We start from the raw sequence: 20,617 nt of genomic DNA, 5'->3' as shown, positions 1-20,617 counted from the left end.
TGGAAAACCTGAGGCTGAACTTAGAAGTGGCCAGAAACTCGCCCATTAAAACGCAGCTCCCTGCTGGCACTTGCCACTGGCAGCGTGTGGGGGGACCAGCGTGGGCTCTGGGGTGGCACAGTCGCTGCTGGGGGGACTTTCCTCCTGACCCCAGCGGCACCGGCACCTTCTGCCCCAGCGCCATGGACAGAGCCGGACAGGGCGTGTGGAAGAGGCGGGACCTGGAGGAGCTTTGAATTGTAATTATTTTTTCGTTATTCTTTCTAGTTTTATTTTATTTATATATATATATATATATATATATGTGTGTGTGTGTGTGTGTGTGTGTGTTGAATCCATGGGTATGCAGAGTCTGATCCTTTTTACTTTGATTTTTGTGTAATATTGTTACCCGCTTGTAGCTGCTTCTTTCTTTCTTTCACCAGCAGAATCCTGAGCGTGTGCTGGTTTTTGCGTCGTGTGTGGAAAGTTTGTAATTTTTAGTCTATTCTGTAGACTGCATTGAAGCAATCCACGGACTCCTGGGTCAGAAGCAACTATTTTTAGATTCAGAATGGTAAATGTAATCAGTTGATTGGGTGATGCACATAAATACAGGCAACGAATAGATATGCAGCAGTGGTTACTTATTCAAGGACTTGCTCAGGGCACATCCTGGTTGATATTAAATTCCCTTCCCAGAGCAGCCCTGTTTCTGCCATCGGTGGCTAGCGATCAGTACAGCTGCGGTGGGGCAGAGAGGAAATCAAAGGTTTGTGGGAGTCGTGCGATATCTTATTTATCTTCGATTGGAGGAAAACTTGCTTTCCCCTGTCCTTCAAGTGAAGGAGTCCATGCTGCTGTCTCTGCCTTGGTTGCTGGAGACTCTGCTGGTGCATCGAGATCAAAAGCACTGAGGTGGATCAAGCGGAGGAGGTATCTGCCAGGAACACTTCGTACTGCGCCAGGGAGTGTCGTGTGGACACTAACTTCTCACCAGCTTGTTGGCTTGGCTCCCCGGACCACCAGCGCTTCCCCGCACACGGCTCAAGCCCGTTTCCAGCATCCTCTGGACCAGGCTGCAAGCTGTCCGTCCTCACTTGGCTCTGCAGCGTGGCCTTGCCCCGCTAACGGGTCTTTTCCACCGAGTCTTGTGGTGGTGAAAGCCTGGTCGTAGGTGGGACTGTGCTCTAAGCAAGGCAAGGCAGGGGGTTACCCCTAAGAGCATTACGCAGGACCCTTGTAAATCCAGCTTTCGCCTTCCCCCAGGGCTAACACACGATGCTGCTGTAGAGGTAGGGTGGGGGCTGCCCTTTATGAGGCTCTTAATAAACTTTTAAAGACTTTTTAAAGAACAGGTCATCGCAGCTTTCCATGCAACCCTACGTAACAGCAGCCACGTCTCCCCTCGCTGCCCAGCTGCCGGCTCCTTCCACCTTCCCACGCTGTTTTCGTTCACTCCCAGCCCTGGGGTCCCCGGTAGAAACGCAGGCTGCGATTACGTCTGCAGCGGGCTCTTGTAACCCGGTCCAGAACGCAAGAGCATCTGCGGCACGGAGGCAGCTGAGGGCCGGGCTGAAGTATCATGGGTCCGAGCCCGCCCAGCTCTTCCCTTAATGCCCCAGGCTCGCCAGGCCGGTTTTAACCGTTTTAAGACATTTCCGTGCTCAACGGAGGCCTGTCACCCAAAGCCGAGGTTGGTGCAGACGAGGTCCAGCCGCCCCAGGGCTGGGGGCTCTGCCCGGTCCCTCGCAGCCGGCCCCGGGACAGCCTGGGGCCGGGGACTCGCCGCGGAGGCCACCGGTGTGCGAGCACCTCGCTGCTCTCGCCGTGGCCACGCTTTGTGCTTAGCGTAGGGTGACCTAGGGGCTTGCACTAGCTGGCAGAAGACAGGCTTTGGACGCAGCAACCTTTCTTGAGCCTAGCAGGAAAATGAAGCTAAGATGCGGTTGGAAGAGCAACGCTCTGAGAAGCTGGTCTGCGTTTAATCCAGTGACGCTGGTCGGTGGAGAGCAGCGGGCAGAGCGACAGGCCAGCCCGCGGTGGCACTGGCGGGACGGTGGACGCAGTGTCTGGAGGGGAAAGGGACCGTGAAGCCAGTGCACGTAGGAGGTTGAATTTGTTGGTATTCGGGAAAAGTTACGTGCTGGGCTTCTGAGCCTCGTCTTTCCAAGGTGTTTTGTGGGGTTTCCCTAAGGATCGGAGCAGAGAGGTCAGCAGCGGACGGGGCCGTTTGTGGAAAGCGGCGGAGCGAGCGGTGGAGGGGTTTCGAGCTGGGAGCCATCCTCGCCGCGTGCCACGAGAGGGCAGCAGGCCCTCGCCGACCGGGGCGCAAAAGCTGCCCCGCCGCCCCGGCCTCGCTCGGCCCCCGCGGGCCGCACGCCTGCTGCCCCGGCCGTGCGCGGCACCGCACGCGTGCCGCACGCGGCTCCGGCGCTGGCGCGGGCCGGGCGCAGCCTGCACGCAGCCCTGATGCTCGTCCGGCTGCGGGCGGTGTTGATGAGGGCCCAGGCTGCGCACAGGTTGTGCTGTCCCTCGGCTGTGCGTGCTCACTGCTCCTGCAAACGGATGTGTTCACAGCCCCGACGCTCTGCCGTGGCCTTGAGCAGCTCCGAGGTTGTCATTTTAGGTACCCCCCCCCCCCCCCCCCCGCTGGCATGCACCTACCCTTGCTTGCAAGCGCTCGCATGAGCGCTTTTGGGCTCTGTGCTTGCATATCGCTTCCGTCCTCGGCAGGCTTTGGTCGTGCTTTGACCCAAGTCTCCCATGTCGTCCACTCAGGTTGCACCAAGGGAGCACTGCGCTCCTGAAAAGGCCAGTAGCCGTTCATAGGTGAGCTCGCCCAGCTTGCCTCAGCCACACAAGCGTTGCTGGCCCCTTGGCTGGTTCAGCAGGGATGCCCTGAGCCAGTGTTGTTACGGTGTTGCCTGGGCAGTGGCGGGGTCTAGCACTGCGGTTCTTGCGCAGGTGGACACATATGGGTGGAGGTGACTGACCGGCTCTCTGTAGTTGCTGTGCTTGGGTCTTCCTAGCAGCCCTGACTAATGTTTGCCCATAACTAACAGCAGACAGAGTTAAAGCTGTCAGAGCACTTCATAGCTCCATTGGTTACTACACTAACAATATCTCACTACAAGAGCAATTCCCAGGCAAACACATCTATTGATTTTCTTTCTAACTCCGTTTCAGTGGATTTGCCAACAAATGGGGTATTATTCCACTAAGTAATAAGGTGGCAGCCCGTGCCAGTGAATAACATATTGGCCATAAATCCCCAGTCCTCTGCTCGTGGTTGTGCCTATATTCTCTGTCCCAGCTGGAGGGTGGCGTAAGGTGGGAGGTAGACCAGAATTACCTCTTCCTTGTGGTGAAATGTAAAACTCGGTGAATCAGTAATAGTTATGCATCAGTAACAGTCTGTCAGTGTTGGAGGTGTTAACTCACTGAACCTGGAGAAATTCCTACCTGGGTCTATTCCTTAAATTCCCTCTATGGCTTCAGCTGAAGAACCTTCTCTCCTTGTTCCAAGATTTTTTGCTGCTAAAGAGCTACCACATCCTACCCCTGATGTAGCTGCATTCTTGTGGGAAGTGGAATGATTCCCAGTTTTGGAATGACTTGGGATCTTTTGAAACAGGCACTGAATAAAATACTGGACCACTAGCAAAACCAGTGTCTCCTGGGAGCTCTCAAGACAAAACAGCTCTCAAATACAAAAGAATTAGGTATTATGCTTTTGTTGTAGTAGCGGTGTTATCATGTTCCCTCTTGTCCAAGCACTAGGAGGTGCTGCTGGTAATGCTTTAAGTGTTCTCTGGCATCTCTAAAACTACCATATCCTGAGCACGGACCCCTGAACTTTGTGTAAGCAGTCATCTCTTTGAGGTTGTTTAATTCCTGATGGAGCACAGAGACAGAGCTGTACACCAGAACAGGCGATCAATACCACTGCACATTCTGCAGTGCTCATCCTCCCTTTCTTATACAAGGCTTGGTGCTTAGTGGAAGGCTGGTTTTTTTTAATACATATTTCAGACAAACAAACAAACTAATAACTCCCACAAGTTGCTGTGATGCGTCTAACCACATCCGCAGCGCTGTGCTTCCAAGCAGATGTTGCCAGGATTCACTGAGTCGCCAGCAGCATTAGTGAAAGCATGTTCAGATGCAAGGGCTGATAAGGAATCCCTCCTTCCTCACTCTTGGTACACTGTGCTGCAGCCTCAGCTGCCAAGCCTGTCTTGCTGCCAGAATGGGGCCTTTGGAGCAGCCTAGCAATGGTCACCTGCGAAGACTTTCCCTGGGAACATAGTAGAGACTTTGAAAGTACAATTTGCATGCTCTGGGAGGTTATCCAGTCCTGTAGAAGGCTCATGCAATGTGGACCTGAACAATAAAGCTGAGTTTACTTACTCTGGACTTGACCCAGACTGCAGGGAAGACAACAAGAGTGTTTCTGTTGGCTTCAGTGGCAACTGGAGATGGCATTTCAGTGTTATGTTTCAGGGTCTGGTTCTGATTCTCTGTAATCCGATGGCAGAAATGTCCTTTGACTTCATCAGGAATAGGGTTGGGCCATGCATATTTTAGTCCAAGAAGCCAGTTAGCTGAACCTCAGCACTGACAAATATTGTACAGCAACTAGGTAATAAAAGCCAGACCAAGCCTCCAGGAATACACGATGTTTCTCCAGTCCACTATTGGGTTTGCCTTGAGTAGAGTGGGCTGGTTTGTGAGCCCCTTATTTGCATGCAAATAACTGAACAAATAACTGAAATTTCATCTCAGGCATAGTAGAGAGGGAGATCTAGGGACCTCGTTCTCTCTTAGTTCTTCTTTGGCTAAAGTGGCAACAGCAGATCTAGGAATAAAGCTAATGTATTTTGGGGGAATATTTCTCCCTAATTTGAATTACTCTTCTGTGAGACCCTGAAAGTGACAGATGAAGTGTGTGGAGTGAGAGAAGGAAGTAGACTCTCCATCAAGGAAACCACTGGCTTTCTAGGGATAAACGCAGTGCTGCTGAAGACACCTGGAGCTGATGCTTTCTACTCCCAGAGCAAGTAGGTGAGGACTAGTAGTTCCTCCTCACTGCCTCTCTCTGACTCTGGAGGAGCTGGATCACAAAGCAGGTTGTGCAGCCAACACTCTCAGAATGGATTTTACTGGCAGAAATGGGATGATTATTCCCTTAGGGCTGTACATAGGCTCCCAAAGCTCATTCAACAAAAGCTATCAGGAATTGCTGTCCAGCACTGATGATTTCTAGTCTAGTCTTCTAGGCTGGCAGCTTGGCGGTGAAGCCTGTCTCCTGCTACTGAGCTGTGTTCTGTTCCATTTTCATCATCTGGAGTTGAACCTAGAGCCTTTTCGATACAGGGGAACACCATGAAACAGTTGCCAGCACATTGAACCGTTAACCTGAACTACAGTAATCCCATACGTCCCCAGGAACGCGGTCTACAAAGCATTTCTGTTCCCCAAAGTGACTGGGGCTTCAGCTGTAATAAAGAAGATTAAATGCAGACACACGTTTCTGCCTTACCTATGAAATCTACTGTGCTGACAAGTGTGTCACAAGTCACCTGGCTCCGTGGTTAATCTTAATCTTCCATTTCTGAGGGAGTGTGCCGGCCATGCAAGGGGAGCTGGGCTACTCATACAGCTTCCCTGATGAGCCTCTGTTTTCCTACCTTATATTATTTGCAGAACTCTAATCTGCTTCCAGGACATTTGTTGACTGCTGCTCTTGAAAAGGCTTTGCCTCCTTTGTATTACCTTCAGAAGGAAGGAGGAGCCCTTTTCTTCACGCTGGTCCCTTTGTAGAACTTTTAAACTACCACCTCTTTGACCCCACCCCGGCTGCAGTGCCCTTTCCTGGGAGCAATGGATAAACAAGGCGACTGGTCATGCAGGATGTGTTCTAGGAGCTTGTGTTCATTTTCTCCTCTTGCGAAAAGGAGATGTGTTTCTAAGTGGGTAGAAGCTAGAGGACTGTTGTTGTCTAGCCAGCTCTTGCCCACCATTTGCAGGGAAGACATATCCTCTCCTTCCCCAAGGTGACATGTCTGCATGGAGCTTCATCTGTATTCCAGGATGGGCTAACTAATGTAAAGAGTTGAATTGAAGCTCTCACAGCTGCATCAATCAAGCAGTCTTGTCACTCAGCACGGGGCAATGCAGGGAGACTGCTGAACTCATAAGCCAAGCACCCTTTGAGTTAGCTCTTTCTTGCAGAGGGAAATTCTTGCTCGGAGGTTTAATTTACTCTTACTTGCCTCAGCTCGCTCTATGTAAACACAGATTGTAACTGAGGAAGACCAAGAGAGGTTACTGCTTGTTTGTACTCTAATAGCACCAAAGAGCGCAAGCACCATGTGAAAATGCATCGTGAGAAGCTGCCCTGTGCTTCAAGACAGAAGGGACAGATAGCAAAGGCAGAAAAGCACAGAACAGTGAACTTTGAGAAGAGCCTCAAGCAAGGCATCCTGGAGAGTGCCCCAGTAGCTTGACCATGCTGCCCATCCATCCTAGGCTGTCTTTATTCTTCCAGCAGGTGCAAGGTGTGGAGGGCAATGTGTATGGGAAGCAATGATGAGATCACCTGCTCGGAAATGTCTGTTATTCCCAAATGTGTGTTGTTACCACCCACAGAGCTAGCTTTAAAAAGACACATTTGCAAATTTTAGGCAATTGATTAGGAAATCACTTTGTCACTGTACTTACCTTGCAAAGTGAGTATACTTTGAGTAAATAAGGACAACACAGAAGTTCAGTAATACTTCTTGACACACAAGCTATTGTTTCTGTATAGTTTAACCAGGACACCCCTTGTTGAGTGCTAAATTGCCATTTTCATGGGCTGACCAACTCTTGGCACATGCAGGGACTACCCAGCACTGCTAAATGTGTTGGCAGAAGTCTCTGTGTGATTTGGACAACGATTTTCAGAAAGACTTGAAATTGTGTCAGATTTTCAAGCAAGCTGGTCAGCTCTGACTTCTTATTGACTCTTATCAAGCCTGAGTAAAGGACACATCCAGCCATTAGATGCCAATGGTTTATAATCCTTAGCTATCAGGCCAATATTGAGGGAAAGAGGCTTTAATATACTGTTGTAAATCAAGAGAGCAAGTGATACCCTTTCTCTTAGTTTGATCCTTATGTTCTCCCTTAAAATATGGCTCCAAAACTTCCTTTCTGGTGGATTTTTTCTGAAATCACAGCTTCAAGTATCATAAATAAGCTTTGCAGCCCAGAAGGATCATCACCATCACAATCTTCTTCTAAATGTAGTTTCATAGCTATATTGAAAAGAGAAAGTTTTATCTAGAAGTGAGGAGAGGCCTGTGGAATTACCTTGTAGTTTCTATTTCTCTGAACCATGCAATTTCATGCAGCTTCATGGCTTCATCTTATCAGGCTTGACATTATCTGGAGCCACTCTCCCAGATTTGTAATCCCTCCGAACTAGTTCTAGCTCTCTTTTTCCGTGTCTGTGTATACCACTGTCTCCTCAGATGCTGAGGCACCTTCTTCAGAGGCTTATTTTAATTTGTCTTAGCAATTGTCCCTCTTTAATCCCACTGAAAGGTAGGTGCGTTGGAATTTGTTCATTGCTCCTGTGACAGCTTTGATCCTGTGCACATAAGTTTTCTTTGACAGCCAGAGGGAGAGGGGAGGGCTGTCCCTAGCCTGAAGGGCTTAGAGAATAATGAATGAATAGTGTGTTTATTTGTATTTCTAATTGACGTACTCCTTGCCACTTCAACTTCATGTCACTGCAAGCTGAGACCATTGTGTCAATCTTCATTCTTGTACAGCTCCTTCTTTGGACTGGGAAGTTGCTGAAAGCAACAGCCATCTGTCCATCCATCGCATAGTGCTGTGAGCCTTACTCAGGCTCAGGACAGAGAAGGATGTCTCTTCTGTAAGCCCATCGCTAGGCTGTGAAAGTTGGGACTTTCTTCTTGGATCAACCCAAGGGGAGTGTCTTCACGTACAGGGTTTAAGTAGGAGAGTACAGTATAAAGATGGGATACCTGGCTCCTCAGTGTATCACAGAGCATAATGTTTTTCCTTGACCTTAGCAAGTGTTTGGGCCAAGGAAGAGCAAAGTAAGGCTCTGTGGATTTGTCTTCTTGAGATCTACCAGGAAGTTTCACAGTAGGTTTCAAATATTTACTGAATATTTACTAAAAGCTGAACGTTAATTACCATTAATAACAGCAGTGCTTCTCCACAGCTCCTTCTGTGAGTGTATCTAAGAACGCACCACATGACCTACTGAGCCTCCCAGCCATTGCTCCGGGTGTAATCGTCCCCCTGAAGGAGCAGAATTGTCTCCTATACTGGAATACTGCTGTTCCTTGGAGTTACCTTTGAAAGCACCTTTGTGCTACTCTCTCATATTTAGTTTACCTTGCTCCCTTCCCCACTAGGCTGTGGATATATCAAACATTCTATCTCGACATTGTGGCACCACGTGGTTGGTGAGAGGGTGCAGGGTCTTGACAGCTTGGCTAAGGAAATGCCACTCTATTCCCTGTGCAGTGAGATCATTCTGGTACCCACTTATCTTCTCTGCTAAGAAGCTTCATTGTACAATGTAACCTATTTGCAGCCTCCTTCTGTTCAGTCTCAGTGTCCTGTCTAATACTGTGTCATCCAAAAGCAAGAGCCAAGGACTGCAGGGGCTGGAAAGGGCTGGAGTTGAGGGGAGGAGGGCAATCAGCTTTTTGATTTGGTCCCATTGGAGAGGGTTTTCTTTGGTAGAGAAGATGCACTTGGGTGGCTTTATTTCATATCAAAATGCAAAAGAAGTGAATGTGCAAATTACAAAAAGGAAGAAGGCAAACATGGCCAACTCTGTCACTGTAGGAGTGTTTGGTTGGCACACTTTCTACCCACTCTAGAGCAGCAACCTGCAAGTCCTGTTTTTTCCCTCTCTCTTTGACCTTCTCTGATTTCCTGCTCCCACCTGGCCTGCACCGTCAGCAGCTGCATTTATCCTGGCTGCAGTGAAGTTTTGGTTTGGGAAGTGCACTGTGCTGCAGTTTATTTTATGCTGTTTGTTTTCTTTCCTCTCCCTGTCACCAAACCAGAAACAACTGAGCTTGGGAACAAGAAGGAATTGAAATCCATGCCATTCATAACCTACCTTTCGGGCCTGCTGACAGCACAGATGCTATCTGATGACCACCTCATCTCAGGTGTGGAGATCCACTGCGAGGAGAAAGGGCGCTGCCCATCAACCTGCCACTTGTGCCGGCGTCCAGGCAAGGAGCAGCTTAGCCCTACACCAGTTCTGCTAGAGATCAACCGGGTGGTGCCTCTGTACGCTCTGATCCAGGACAATGATACCAGGGAGGTGAGTGAGCTGGTGCTGGAGCCAGTTCTATCACTGTGTTCCTGCCTTAGTCACCTTTTAAGTCTGCCTTCCTCTGTCTTCTGTGTAAACACTGAGTTTCCTGGAATAGGGCGGTCTTTTCGTGTGTGTTTGGTGGGGAACACTTCTGAATGGTGTCAGGGACAGTGATGGAGCTGTCAAGTCTTCCTGTGTACTACCACAGCTCCCTTTGTTCTGCATGGTCTTGCAGACCTGTATTTTCCTGTTTTTACCAGAGTGAGGGTAATGCTGTTAGCAGTCTGTGTCACAGTGGCTTTTTGTGTCCACCTGCAGCAGATAACCAGTGCTCAGGGTTCTTCCTGTTGGATGGCCCTGGGAGCCAAGGCTCCAGGCCACTGTTTCATTTCTGGGTCTGAAATCTCAGCCTTTGGCCATGTGAGGCGTGGCTGAAGCCCTTCAGGGTCTCTGTGTGGTTTTGCAAAGTGCCATTGCTAATGGAGGGACAAACCAGCCCCTTGGGACAAGTCCACAGCCACAGGAGGTCACTGTTACTCCAGGAGGGACCAGCAAAGCTGGAGGGCACCCTTCCCCAGGGCCTGGCCTCCTCTCCCTCCTGCAAATCCTGCAAGAACTTCAGTGTTAATCATATGTAGATTTATTTCCCACTTTCTCTGTTCCCTTCAGCCCCCCACCCTACTTTCAAATCCAAAAATGACAGACCTGTTTAAAGTCACTTATTAGCACTGAGCCTGCACTTGATTAAGTGGCTTGGATTGAGCCAGCACGCAGCAGCTGTGGGTGGGATGGAGAAGGCTGCAGGTCTGGAAACAATCCTAGCAAATGGAGGTGTGACCACAGAGCACGATCCTTCACCCTCTTCCAGATCCACAGGCAAAAGAGCCCCTGTGCTTCTTTCTGCATCCTGATCCCTCACCAGATTTGTCTTTGCTTGTCTAGTCCTTGATCTCACTCCTCTTCCAGCCATTCCCCTCTTTGTTTTTCCATGCAGCCATGCCTGACTTGCATGCCTCTGTTCCCCTCTCCCTCCAGCTGTTTTCCCCAAGCTTTCCTTCTCCCCACCGCTTCTCATCCTGTTTTTGTGCTTTTCACCTTCCTCACTATCCTGTGCTTTCCCTCATCCCATCTTCTGTTGTGAAGGTCTCTCTAGCCTGCCTTGGTCTGGTCCCACTGCTCCTTGTCTATGGATGTTCTTCTTCATACCCTGCTTCTCTTCTGATTCTGACCAGCAGACTCTGGCTCTACCTTATCTTATGGCCTTACAGACCCTTCAAGACCTAGGCTGGCACCATCACTGTTCCACCACCCCTGGCAAGGAGAGGATCATCTCTTTTTTCCCTGTCATCTGTAGTGAGTACATAGAGAACAGGGATTTTTTTCAGAGCCAGATGGCATTCACCATCTACATCCTTTCCTCACCCATGCCCTCTCTTTCTAGTGGGCAATTGTTAATTAGATATTTACCTGCCTTTATGTTCAGGCATTACTGATGCAGGGACAGCAGTGGAACAGCTGGCCTCCTTCGGGCAAACAGGAGGCTGCTCCCCAGCAGCGGTCTGCAAGATGACAATTCCTTTTTGGGGAGACAGGTTAGCCAGCAGAGAAGGAGTTAACAGTGAAAATGAGCAGAGCCCAGCACGATCTGGCGGATCTTTGTAGACACTGCTCATACCAGCTCCCATATCCTGGCCCTGGGCCCAAGTGGCAAATGCCACCCTGCCTCTTTGACTCCAGGCTGGAAGATCCCGTCCTGTCACCTCAGCAGGCCCCTACATGCCCTGGCAGGCTTGTTTGGAGCACCTCTCTGTCCTGGGGAGCAGGAGAGCTTGTATTTCACCACCAGCAGCCTCCCTCCCTCCCAGTGGAGGGCTTGTCCCATCAGCTGCAGCTGGAACGCAGCCTGCATTGTGCTTTCTGCTGAGGCACTGGGAAAAACAACAAACAAGCAAACAAAGCCCTAGTGAAGCAACCAAACAAGAAAACCCCCAGCTGTCTTCTAGGAGACTGTTGAAATGAATCCTTCGTCCTCCGTGCACCTGCTCACCCAGAGATGGAGGTGCACCCGGAAGGAGGCTGTCTTTGCAAGGGTGCGTGCCGCGTGTGCATTTGCTTCCCTTTCTCCTTGGCTCTCTTGATCAGCCTTGCAGCTTCAGGACAGCTAAGGTGTGGCGTAATCTAGGACACTCAGAGCTGAGAACGAATAAGGTGCTGAGACGGGTTCACCTTGCACTGCCCAGAGTGGCAGCTTGGGTGTGAGAGGCAGGTCGATGAATACTGTCCTCTCTGATCTATGGGCATTCAGCTGAATTGGGTCTCGTTTGGACTGCGGGCTTCTCTCGATAGCCAGCCCTCTCGCACTCCTGTTCCCTGCAGCCCATTCAAGGGGACTTATCCTGGCCATGATAGGACACAAGGAATACTTTGTTTTCCGTGTCTCCTCTCTCTGCTGCTCTCTTTCTATGATGTCCCCATTTCCTCAGGGTTAATCAACTATCTCAAAGCAACTTTAGTGTTTATCTCTCCCTGTTTTCCTCATTCTCTTTTCTTAAACCTTCATCTTATCTGCTGTCCTGCTCCCTCCATCCCTTCTCTTCCTCCACAGCCCGCTTCCCGGTCTCTTCTTCATCAATCTTTCTTACAGGTTATTTATTTCTCGCCCTCTCCTCCCCCTGCTCCCCTTGAGCCCCACAGGTAGGGAGAAGTCCTTGTGCCTTCAGTTTGTCGGTTGTAATTTATAGCTCCTAGCTGCCATGAGATGTTCATAACCATTGCTGTGGAAAGCAATGACTCTGGTTTTGGTATTTGCACGAGGTGGAGCACCCAAGTGTCTCCTGCATAGCTGTGCCTGCAGGCTTGGGGTTTGCAGTGAGGAAAACTGCACAAGCCCTTCTGAAAGAGGCCAGTGTTACTTGGGACCATGCCTTGGTGGTGATAGCTTTGTATAGGGCTAGCATTGCCTGTGTGAAAATGTGCAGAGCGCGTCACGAGGTTAATTCATTCTGCTCCAATGATAAGGAATGCCAGTTTGTTATATGAGGTCTTTCCACGTGACCAAAGCTAGTGAGTGAGAGAGATAAGCAAAAAGGAGTTAGTGTTCCATAAGAAATATTCACCTCCATGGTGAGAACCACCATGTAGTTGAGACACCACAGATGTGCTCCAATTCCATTGTAAATGTGAAGTAAAGAAATCAGTTTAAACTACTTTCTTGGCCTGTGCATTGCCTGCCCTTGGGATAGACTCTCCAAGGGTATTTGCTGTGAGAAGCATCTGACGTAAGGATGAGGTGATGAAACATCCTCTTTCGGCATCAAGTAGGAGATCTGGAGATGGTCCCAGCCAGTAACAGAGTGGCACTGGCCTGTGGCATAAGCATGACATGAGCGCTCAAGTGCTCAGACTCTGCCGTTTTGAGCCTAGGAAGAGTACTTTGTCCAGGGAGCGAGAACGTCACTGCAGCAGTCTGGCAGTGTGAACTGCGCAGATACTGGCCAAGTCCCTTACCTCCAAGCACAGCATCCGCAGCTGAGCACTCCCCTGCCTGCTTTTCCCCATTTGTGTGGATAATGCTCGATTGATTCAGCAAATGCTGACCTTATGGGAACAGCAAGAAAACCCCAATTCCCTGGTAGTATTAAAAGAAAATCATAGTGTAGATCTTTCTCTTTCTCTCTCTCTCTATGAAGACACACACACACACACACACACACACACACACACACACACAGAGAGAGAGAGAAAGCAAGCTCATTAACAACATGGATACTAGCATCTATAAGGTTTGCTCAGAGTTTTCTGTTACAAGCCTAATGGTAGGGATGAGGCAAGATGCAGTTACACAAATTTTGCCCACTTCAGTATGTGCAGTTTTTATTAATATCAATAAAGTAAGTTTACATACTTCTTTTATTTACCACTACTTCACTGTACAAGACCTTGTTCTCAGTTTCTGATAACCTTGCCAGACTTTAAGTCCTGGGGTTTAAGTTTCCATGCGGAGTGTCTGCCTTGGGCTGCTTTGTGATTTTTGTATGCATGCATGCTAAATTTCAGCTAAAATTAGGTATTTCCAAGGAGGAGATTAGGTGAAAATTTATTGCTTTGCCCATGTGAAATAAGTTGGAAAACTTTATTTCCATATCATTGGGAACTGCTATTTTTTCCTTGTTTTGGAGCAAGGACTTGATATTCAGAAGGGTCCAGGAGACAGGTTTTGCCTTTGGCTGCCTAAGGAATGTGTGTCCAAAGCAATTCATTCTTAAGGAGACTCTCCATTGTCCATAATCTGTAGGATTTTTTTGCTTACAGCTGCACTGTTGTTCAGACTCTCTCTTCAACCCCTTGCAGCATAAATGTGCATGAGCCAGCCTAGGGAATACCTGGCATCACACTTCTGGCACTGCAGGCAGTGAGTGAGTGTGGGACATGGTCTTCCCACACTCCTCCCACTGCGCCCAGTGGAAAAACTGTACAGATTGAGCTCCTGATAAGAAGTATTTCTGTTTCCCACTGTGATTAAATAGTATTGGTTAGAGAACTTACATGGTCACTAGTATCTGCATCCTGCCTGGAGAATCTGGCGTTTACCATGGTAGAGGTTAGGCACGAGACTTCCAAAGTTGCTTCTGCCAGTACTGGTGTGCGCTGCATTTCAAACTTCCCCTTTCACAAATATTTTTCCCAATAATCTCAGGTGTCCTCATTCTAATAATTTGAGGTTATGGGGGAGGGAGACAAGAAGAGATATGAGTCAAGGAAATGTGTTCAGAAGTCCTAGTACATGTTGAATGGCTTTTTCGTAGCTATTATGACTTTGCTGTGGTTGTGGATGGAAGGTTTTACAGGAAAAAGGACTGCTTACTGGAACAGGAGGACTGCCAGTCCTGTCTCCATTGGTCTCGGTCAGCTGTTCAGATTAAGCTAGTCAGAGTATGTTTATAGCTCCATGGTCTCTCATCAGTCTGTAACCACTTTCATCATGAGCTCAAGAGCTGTAAAATGACTGAGAAGCTGAGACCTTGGAGGTGATTTCACTTGAAGTCTCTGGAACGTACATCATGTGTAGGCTGGTGTGCAATCTCTGCCAGCATCTCTATTCTGCTTAATTTGTGCTCTAGAGCAGTGCAGGCACCAGAGTATGGTTAAAGCAGTGGTACCTCCACTGCCCTATCCAGAGGAAGATGCAAGAAATTCTTCACTGTAGATTGCGGAAGAAACCAACACCAAAGACTGGTGAGACAGCACAAGAGCACTTAGGTGTTATATGGCTTCCTGCTAGAAAAGCTTCCCCTGGCTCTTGGAGGGAATAACGCTGTCAAGTGCGTGTGATAGGAAGGAACAGATATGTTGTGACCCTGTGTGGCTTCAGGACATTCCTTAGAGATAAACCAAAGGAGAGAAGAGCTGCGTGCTCCCCCAGCAAGAATGCTACGATGCAGTGCTCATCCTCACTGATCTGAGGTTTTCTGTGCTGGGCCCATTTCTTTCTGTCAACATATTCCTCCCTGTCCCCACCTCTTGGGATGAGGAAGGTACTTATTGCCCAGCATAGCTCTCAAGACCTGACCTAAAGATACCCATGTCCAGCAGTGAATTGGGAAGGGAGAGGCAGGGAGAACTATATATTTTTCTTTCTCTCTCGTGGCAGCAAATTCCCCATGCAGCTTTCAGTTCAGTACGTAGTCAGGGGAGAGGGGAAGGAGGCAAAGCCTGCAATGTCATCATTCTCACCTTTTTGCTTCTTTGACTCCTCAGTTCTCTGCAGCTGTGTGATTGACTAACAGCCCAGCTCATGATAATCACTGAGAGGCACAGGCTGAGAAAGAGAGAAAGAGGGGGAGAGCGCGCGCGCAGGTTTGCATACTCTGAAAACCTCCAAGTCCCCTGGAATAGGCTGCTGGAAGCTGAGCCAGGCGGCTAACCCTGAGAGGCACCAGGAAGAGTGGAGACGCCCTGCTTTCCCCCTCATCCCCTCCCACTCCAAACACCAGCTCATTAAACGACACCGAGACCTGGAAGATCTGGTGCACCCAGGCCTGTGTTTTACCTGCACCATCCATCTTCTGTGGAGATGCCAGCTCACACGGCCAGTGCGACAAGGTCAGAGGTGTCTGGTGGTGGGGAGGAAGGGGTCAGGTTTATCTGTCAGAGATGCACGTTTCGTTTGCACTCTGTTCTCTCTCCTCCCTTTCCCCCCAAAACAAACAAACACCCCCACCACAGCTAGCACGGAACAGCTCAGCCAGCTGCAGAAGTGCTTAGAGTGCTGCGGCGAGGGGGGGCAGCGTAGATTAATCTTGTTCCTAGTGGGAGCAATGGATTCAAAGCCCTGTTGTTTGCATTTAAGGAGACAAATGGACATTGAGCTTGGATTTTTAGAAGACCCTTAGGACTTTATTTAATTTGAAAATGCAGTAATTTCAGCATTCGTCTGCAGCTAAGGCTTCCTCGCAGCGCGCACAACCCACAGACTGAGCCCACAGCATGGAGGAAGCCTTGGGCTAGTGGGGAGGGGTGCACATCACCATGCCACCGCTGGGACCCTGGCGTGGTACTGGGTCCCCTCGGCAGAGCCAGGAGCCCAGTATGGTGCTGCAGCCCTCACTGTACTGCCTGGGAGACTGTTGCAATGCAGGAGCTACTCCAGTGCTGGCGCATGGACTAGCGGTAGGCACGTGCCAGCAATATGCACGTGCCAGAGGCCAGCAGAGGCTCTACTCTGTCAGGCACCAGGACCTCTGAGAAGACCACCCTTGAGGTTAGGAAAATATCCTCCGTCGCTCTTCCCTGTCTTGCTCTGCTCAGCACTCTGCAGGCTTGCCTTGCCCATGTGCATCCCACCTGTCCCGAGGAGCCTTCCCTCGCAGAGCAAAGCATGGTCAGTGTTAACCATTTCACAGGGTGCCCCTGGGCTGACAGAACAGCTGGTGTCTCCTCTCCCTGGGCCAGGATATGCCCTTCTGGTTGGTGGGGTTGCTGTGCTGTCGCACTGCAGGCAGCAGTGGTTTGCCTGTATCCTGAGGAGCAAGAGTAGTCACGTGCTCTTCCATGCAAGCTCAGCTGCGCTTGAAACATGGTCAGGGAAGAGGGTCCATCAATTGTCCATGCAGAGGTGCCAGCAGCCAGGCCTGCTGGGGAAACCGCCCCACCATGGCTGCGTGCAGCCATGCATCCACCATCACTCCCTCCCAGTTACTGCACGGGGCAGATGGGTTAAGCAGAAGGAGTTTTGTGCGTGTATTGATCGTCTGGCTTTCTTAGGTTTGGCCAAATAGATTTCCAAGAGCCAAATGGAAAAATCCAACTGGGATGCCTACAATTAGGCCACATGCATGCACAAGCATCCAGTGACATCCCAGCTGGAGCCAGGCAGCAAGCCTTGGCCATGGAGGACTTGGTGCAAGAGCAGAAGTAGCCACAGGCAGCAAGTGGGCCCAAACCCATGCTCATCACCAACGGGAATGCCACTGCAGGCGGGAGGCAGCGCACAGTGCTTGCAGCGACTGCAGGAGCCCAGCCCGAGAGGCAGCTGAGAGCTGTCATGAAGGAGAAGAGCTGGGAGTTTGCCTCCACTGAGTCGCTGGCTTTTGTGTAAAGGGTCGTGTCCTGTAGGTGACATGGAGGCAGCGGCTAGGAAGAAAGACAAGCTGGAGAGGAGAGGGAGAAAGCTCATTTTTAACCTACCCAGCCCTTCATCCTTTAAACTACTATCTCATGCCGTCCCATGACATTCAGTAATGCTTCTCAAGCCAAAATGTACTGCCTCTGTCACTGTGAAGCTCTCCCACCAAACTGCCTGCATGGCTGGCTCCTCGCTGGGGCACATGGGTGATCAGCAGGTTGGCAGTGCTAACTGTCAGCCCTCTCTAAGCCTGCTCCAAGGACATATTGGTGAAAAGGGGAGCATGCATTCCTCCTCCCTCTGGAAGGGGGTTTTCTGCTTGCACAGCCTAGTAATGGGGTGGTAGCAGTTTCAGAGAGAGCTGCAGAAATTGGTGTCACTTTTCCTTCTAATTCCACCTTGCCCTAATGGTTGTATTTCAGCAGAAATGCGAAGCATAGCTGGTTTTGATATCTTTTGCTGGTGTTTTCTGGTTAGTTCTCATGGTCAAGGTTGTCTTGTACTCCCTATTTGTAAGATATGATGTTCGATGAGGCTGTATCTTGGCTGGGTGCTTGGAGTAGTTGGGTATGCAATACTGAATTACCCAGGGGATGATCTCAAGGCCCAAGCCCCTGTGAGACACGTCCATCATACCTCCTTTGCTGCAGTTCACAAGGGGAATGGGGAGTCCACCCTGTTGTGCTGACTGGCCTCGCTGTTCTGGCTCTGTAGCACCTGGCTGAAGAGCTCTCTCTGTATCACTGATACTGTGAACCCTCCTTTTGCGTCCAAGCCTCTGAAAGCCTTTTGTGTTGTGCCTCTCAAAGGGCAGAGCAGATTGAGAAGAGCATAGCTGAGAAATCCAGCATTCTGGGAGTCCGAGGCTGTCCTAATGAAACCCTGTGCTTTTCCAGCAGGAACTTGCTTTGTCATATAATATCCCAACTCTACAGTTGGCTTTAAAATCCAGAGCATGCCTAAGAAAGGAGCCCCAAATGCCACTGACTGATTGTTGTCTATGCTGGCAGCCCAGCTGAGCCCATAGCTGAAGCAAATCAGTAAGCAGAAATTGGAGACATGCACTGAGGTTATGGGTTTGAGCAGGATCAAGAGAAACATGCAAATGTGAAAGAGGGAAAGAGGTGGAGGAGGAAGGAGAGGAATCAAATCTCAGGAAGCCAAATTTGGACTTTGGTCTCCGAGGAGAATTTGGCCTTGCCCCTCGATTCCCCTTCAAAGAGGAAGATATTTGGGGCCCTTCCCTTTAGTCCTGTATCTGAGGACTGTTTCTCGTGATGTTCAGCGCTTGTGCGGGGCAGGAGGAGGGCAAGGCCTTGCAGCGGTAGGGTGACAGGCATTCCTGTGGCTGTGGGCCCACTTTCCCCTCGCTCCGAACAGTGGCGGGCTCTCATACCACCAGACTGCACAGCAGCGGGAGGTCAGGCGGACGGCTGCAAGAACAGTGAACCTCCCTGTGTGTGGATAATTTCCCCAAAGGAGCCTCTGAAGGCACAGAAGGCTGGTGCCAGTAATTTCTTTTTCTACAGCCAAAATTGAAAGGGAGCCAGAGCAAGTGGGGACAATGTTTGTATTGTCGAGGTGGGTTTTATGTTTTGGTTTGGGTTTTCTGTTTGTTTTTTTGTTTTGCTTTGCTTTAATATCTGTTAATTGGCCATCCTTCTCCTCCGTTCACTGTGCAAAATCCAGCCGCTTGTGCATCCTGATACAGCTCTAGCCCACATCCGACTTGCATTAACAAGGAAAAGAATAGACACATTGTAATCATCCCTATTATGTTATAATGGGGCGCTTTGTAGCCTAGGTGTGAAAGCAGAGCCAGCTCACCAGGACAGGAATCTCACTACAGTATGAAGGCTTTTTATTTCCCCTGCTGCCAAGTTTTACGATGTCCTCTGCTGCTCCCTTGGTTTCCATAAATAAGAGAAACCAGGATGCTGCCCATCCTGGGTCCTTTCCAGCACCCTGACCTTTCCGGCAAACTGCTGAAGCGCCTTCACAGGATGAAGTGCTGGTGATACTGCTCCCCGAGGAGAGGCAGCCAGAGGGAGGGAGGGTGTGAGCAACAGATGAGATCACCTGCCAACAACAGTAGGGAAATTTCATCCTCCTTTACTGTGAACCTGGAGCAGACTTTCAGACGCGAACTGCGCGATCCTGGAAAGAGTCTCTGGCCTGGGAAATCCTTTATTTTTCCCTTTTTTTTTCTTCCTCCTCCCCTCCCTTCCTCTCAGAGATGTCTTGACTGCTAAGGAGGAGCATTTATCTCCTGCTGAACAGCACTGAGCCTCGCTCTACAGGAACGGAAAGCATTTCTTCCAGGAACCCTGTTGTCATGATAGCATCCTATTCACGCTGTCAAATCCCTGCCTCAGCCTCCATCCCATATTCTCGTTTCCCTAGATGAGCAGTCAGTGATCTTCTTATCTGTAGGCTGCTTGGAGCATGGCAGCACCTAGGAGCTCCTGCCAGTGGCCCTGTTGTGTCAGGTACTGTATAGGGAGACACGGCTTTACAACTGGATTTGCCTTGTAAGCAGGGCAGAGCTGCATCTCACTGGGCAGTCTGCTCCGTCCTTCAGGTGGCACCTGCCTCTGTGTAAGGAGCGGGTGATGGTGTACAGGCATCTTCTCCAGCCTGCAAATAGAAAGGGACAGAATGTCTCAGTGGGCTGCCTTGTCCCTGAAAAACAGACTGAGCTGATCTGCTGGCATGACCCTGTCCATGTCCTCTTTCCTTGCCTTCATCTCTTTTGTGAAGGCTTCACGCCCTCCGCCTCCCTTGTTTGGCCTGACCACGGAGACCTGAAGGCAGTGGCACCAAAGGTTTCAACTAGTTCCTGAGTAATGTACCTCAGTGACAGAATATGCCCTTTTTACACCCTTTTTACTAGGGGACGTTGAGAAAAGGGAGGCCTGTCTGAACTGGTACCCAGGTATAGGACTGAAGGCAGGACTCAAGGATGCTCTAAGATGCAGAGCAGATTCTGCTGGGAGCTGGAAGCCCTTTGTTGCAAGTAGCATGTTGATTTTGAGCCATTCTTCCTGGCTTAAGGGGAATACTGTTCTTTTCCTGCTTATTTTAAGTGGCCAAGAAACCTATCTCTGAAAAAATGTTTTTTTTTCAAAAAAGAAAAGAAACTAGCGCAAAAACCAAAATGTACCGAATTACTAGCTTTTTGTTCATCTTAGATATCTGCAGCAGATCCCTGCAAAAAATGCACAGCTATGTCTAGCATGCCTGGTCTCTTCATTTTTTTTTTCCTCCCTGTATTTCCGTTTTTAATTTTCCATAAACTGAGGTGCCTATCAACCACAAAAAAACTTTCATCCAAAGAACTAGTTGGGTCAGATTTTAATACCCCTATTGACCGCAAGGAAGATCAGATGTTCAAACACAGAAGCACCCAACACCACCCGTTTAAGTATCCCATTCGGAAATGACAGGCTCAGCAGTGCATGCTGACTCCTGCAACTGCTGATGTGAAAGGTTCCTTCATGTCCTACTGTCTTCCTCTCTGGGGAGACAGTTTCTTTTTCAACAGAAAACCCGTAGTCAAAAATAACTTAATGCTTCTCCCTCTATCAGCCAGGTCTAACAGAGGACAGAGAGGAAATATTCTGTTGCTGAAGCATCTAAGCGATAAAATG

At 49.5% G+C, this 20,617-nt stretch overlaps 1 protein-coding gene across 1 annotated transcript in view; it reads left to right on the top strand.

Moving 5' to 3' along the window:
• Window positions 1-20,617, top strand: part of ASTN2 (astrotactin 2) — a 410,202-nt gene that overhangs the window by 283,117 nt on the left and 106,468 nt on the right. The window contains exon 17 of the mRNA XM_062590667.1: window positions 9,084-9,349. Within this exon, the coding sequence (XP_062446651.1) occupies window positions 9,084-9,349 (266 nt within the window). The remainder of the gene's footprint in view (window positions 1-9,083; window positions 9,350-20,617) is intronic.

Source organism: Rhea pennata, chromosome 18 (assembly GCF_028389875.1).
Source record: "Rhea pennata isolate bPtePen1 chromosome 18, bPtePen1.pri, whole genome shotgun sequence".
Taxonomy (NCBI): Eukaryota; Metazoa; Chordata; class Aves; order Rheiformes; family Rheidae; genus Rhea; species Rhea pennata.
Note: the sequence above shows the minus strand (reverse complement) of the source record. Positions and strands in the feature narration are given on the sequence as shown.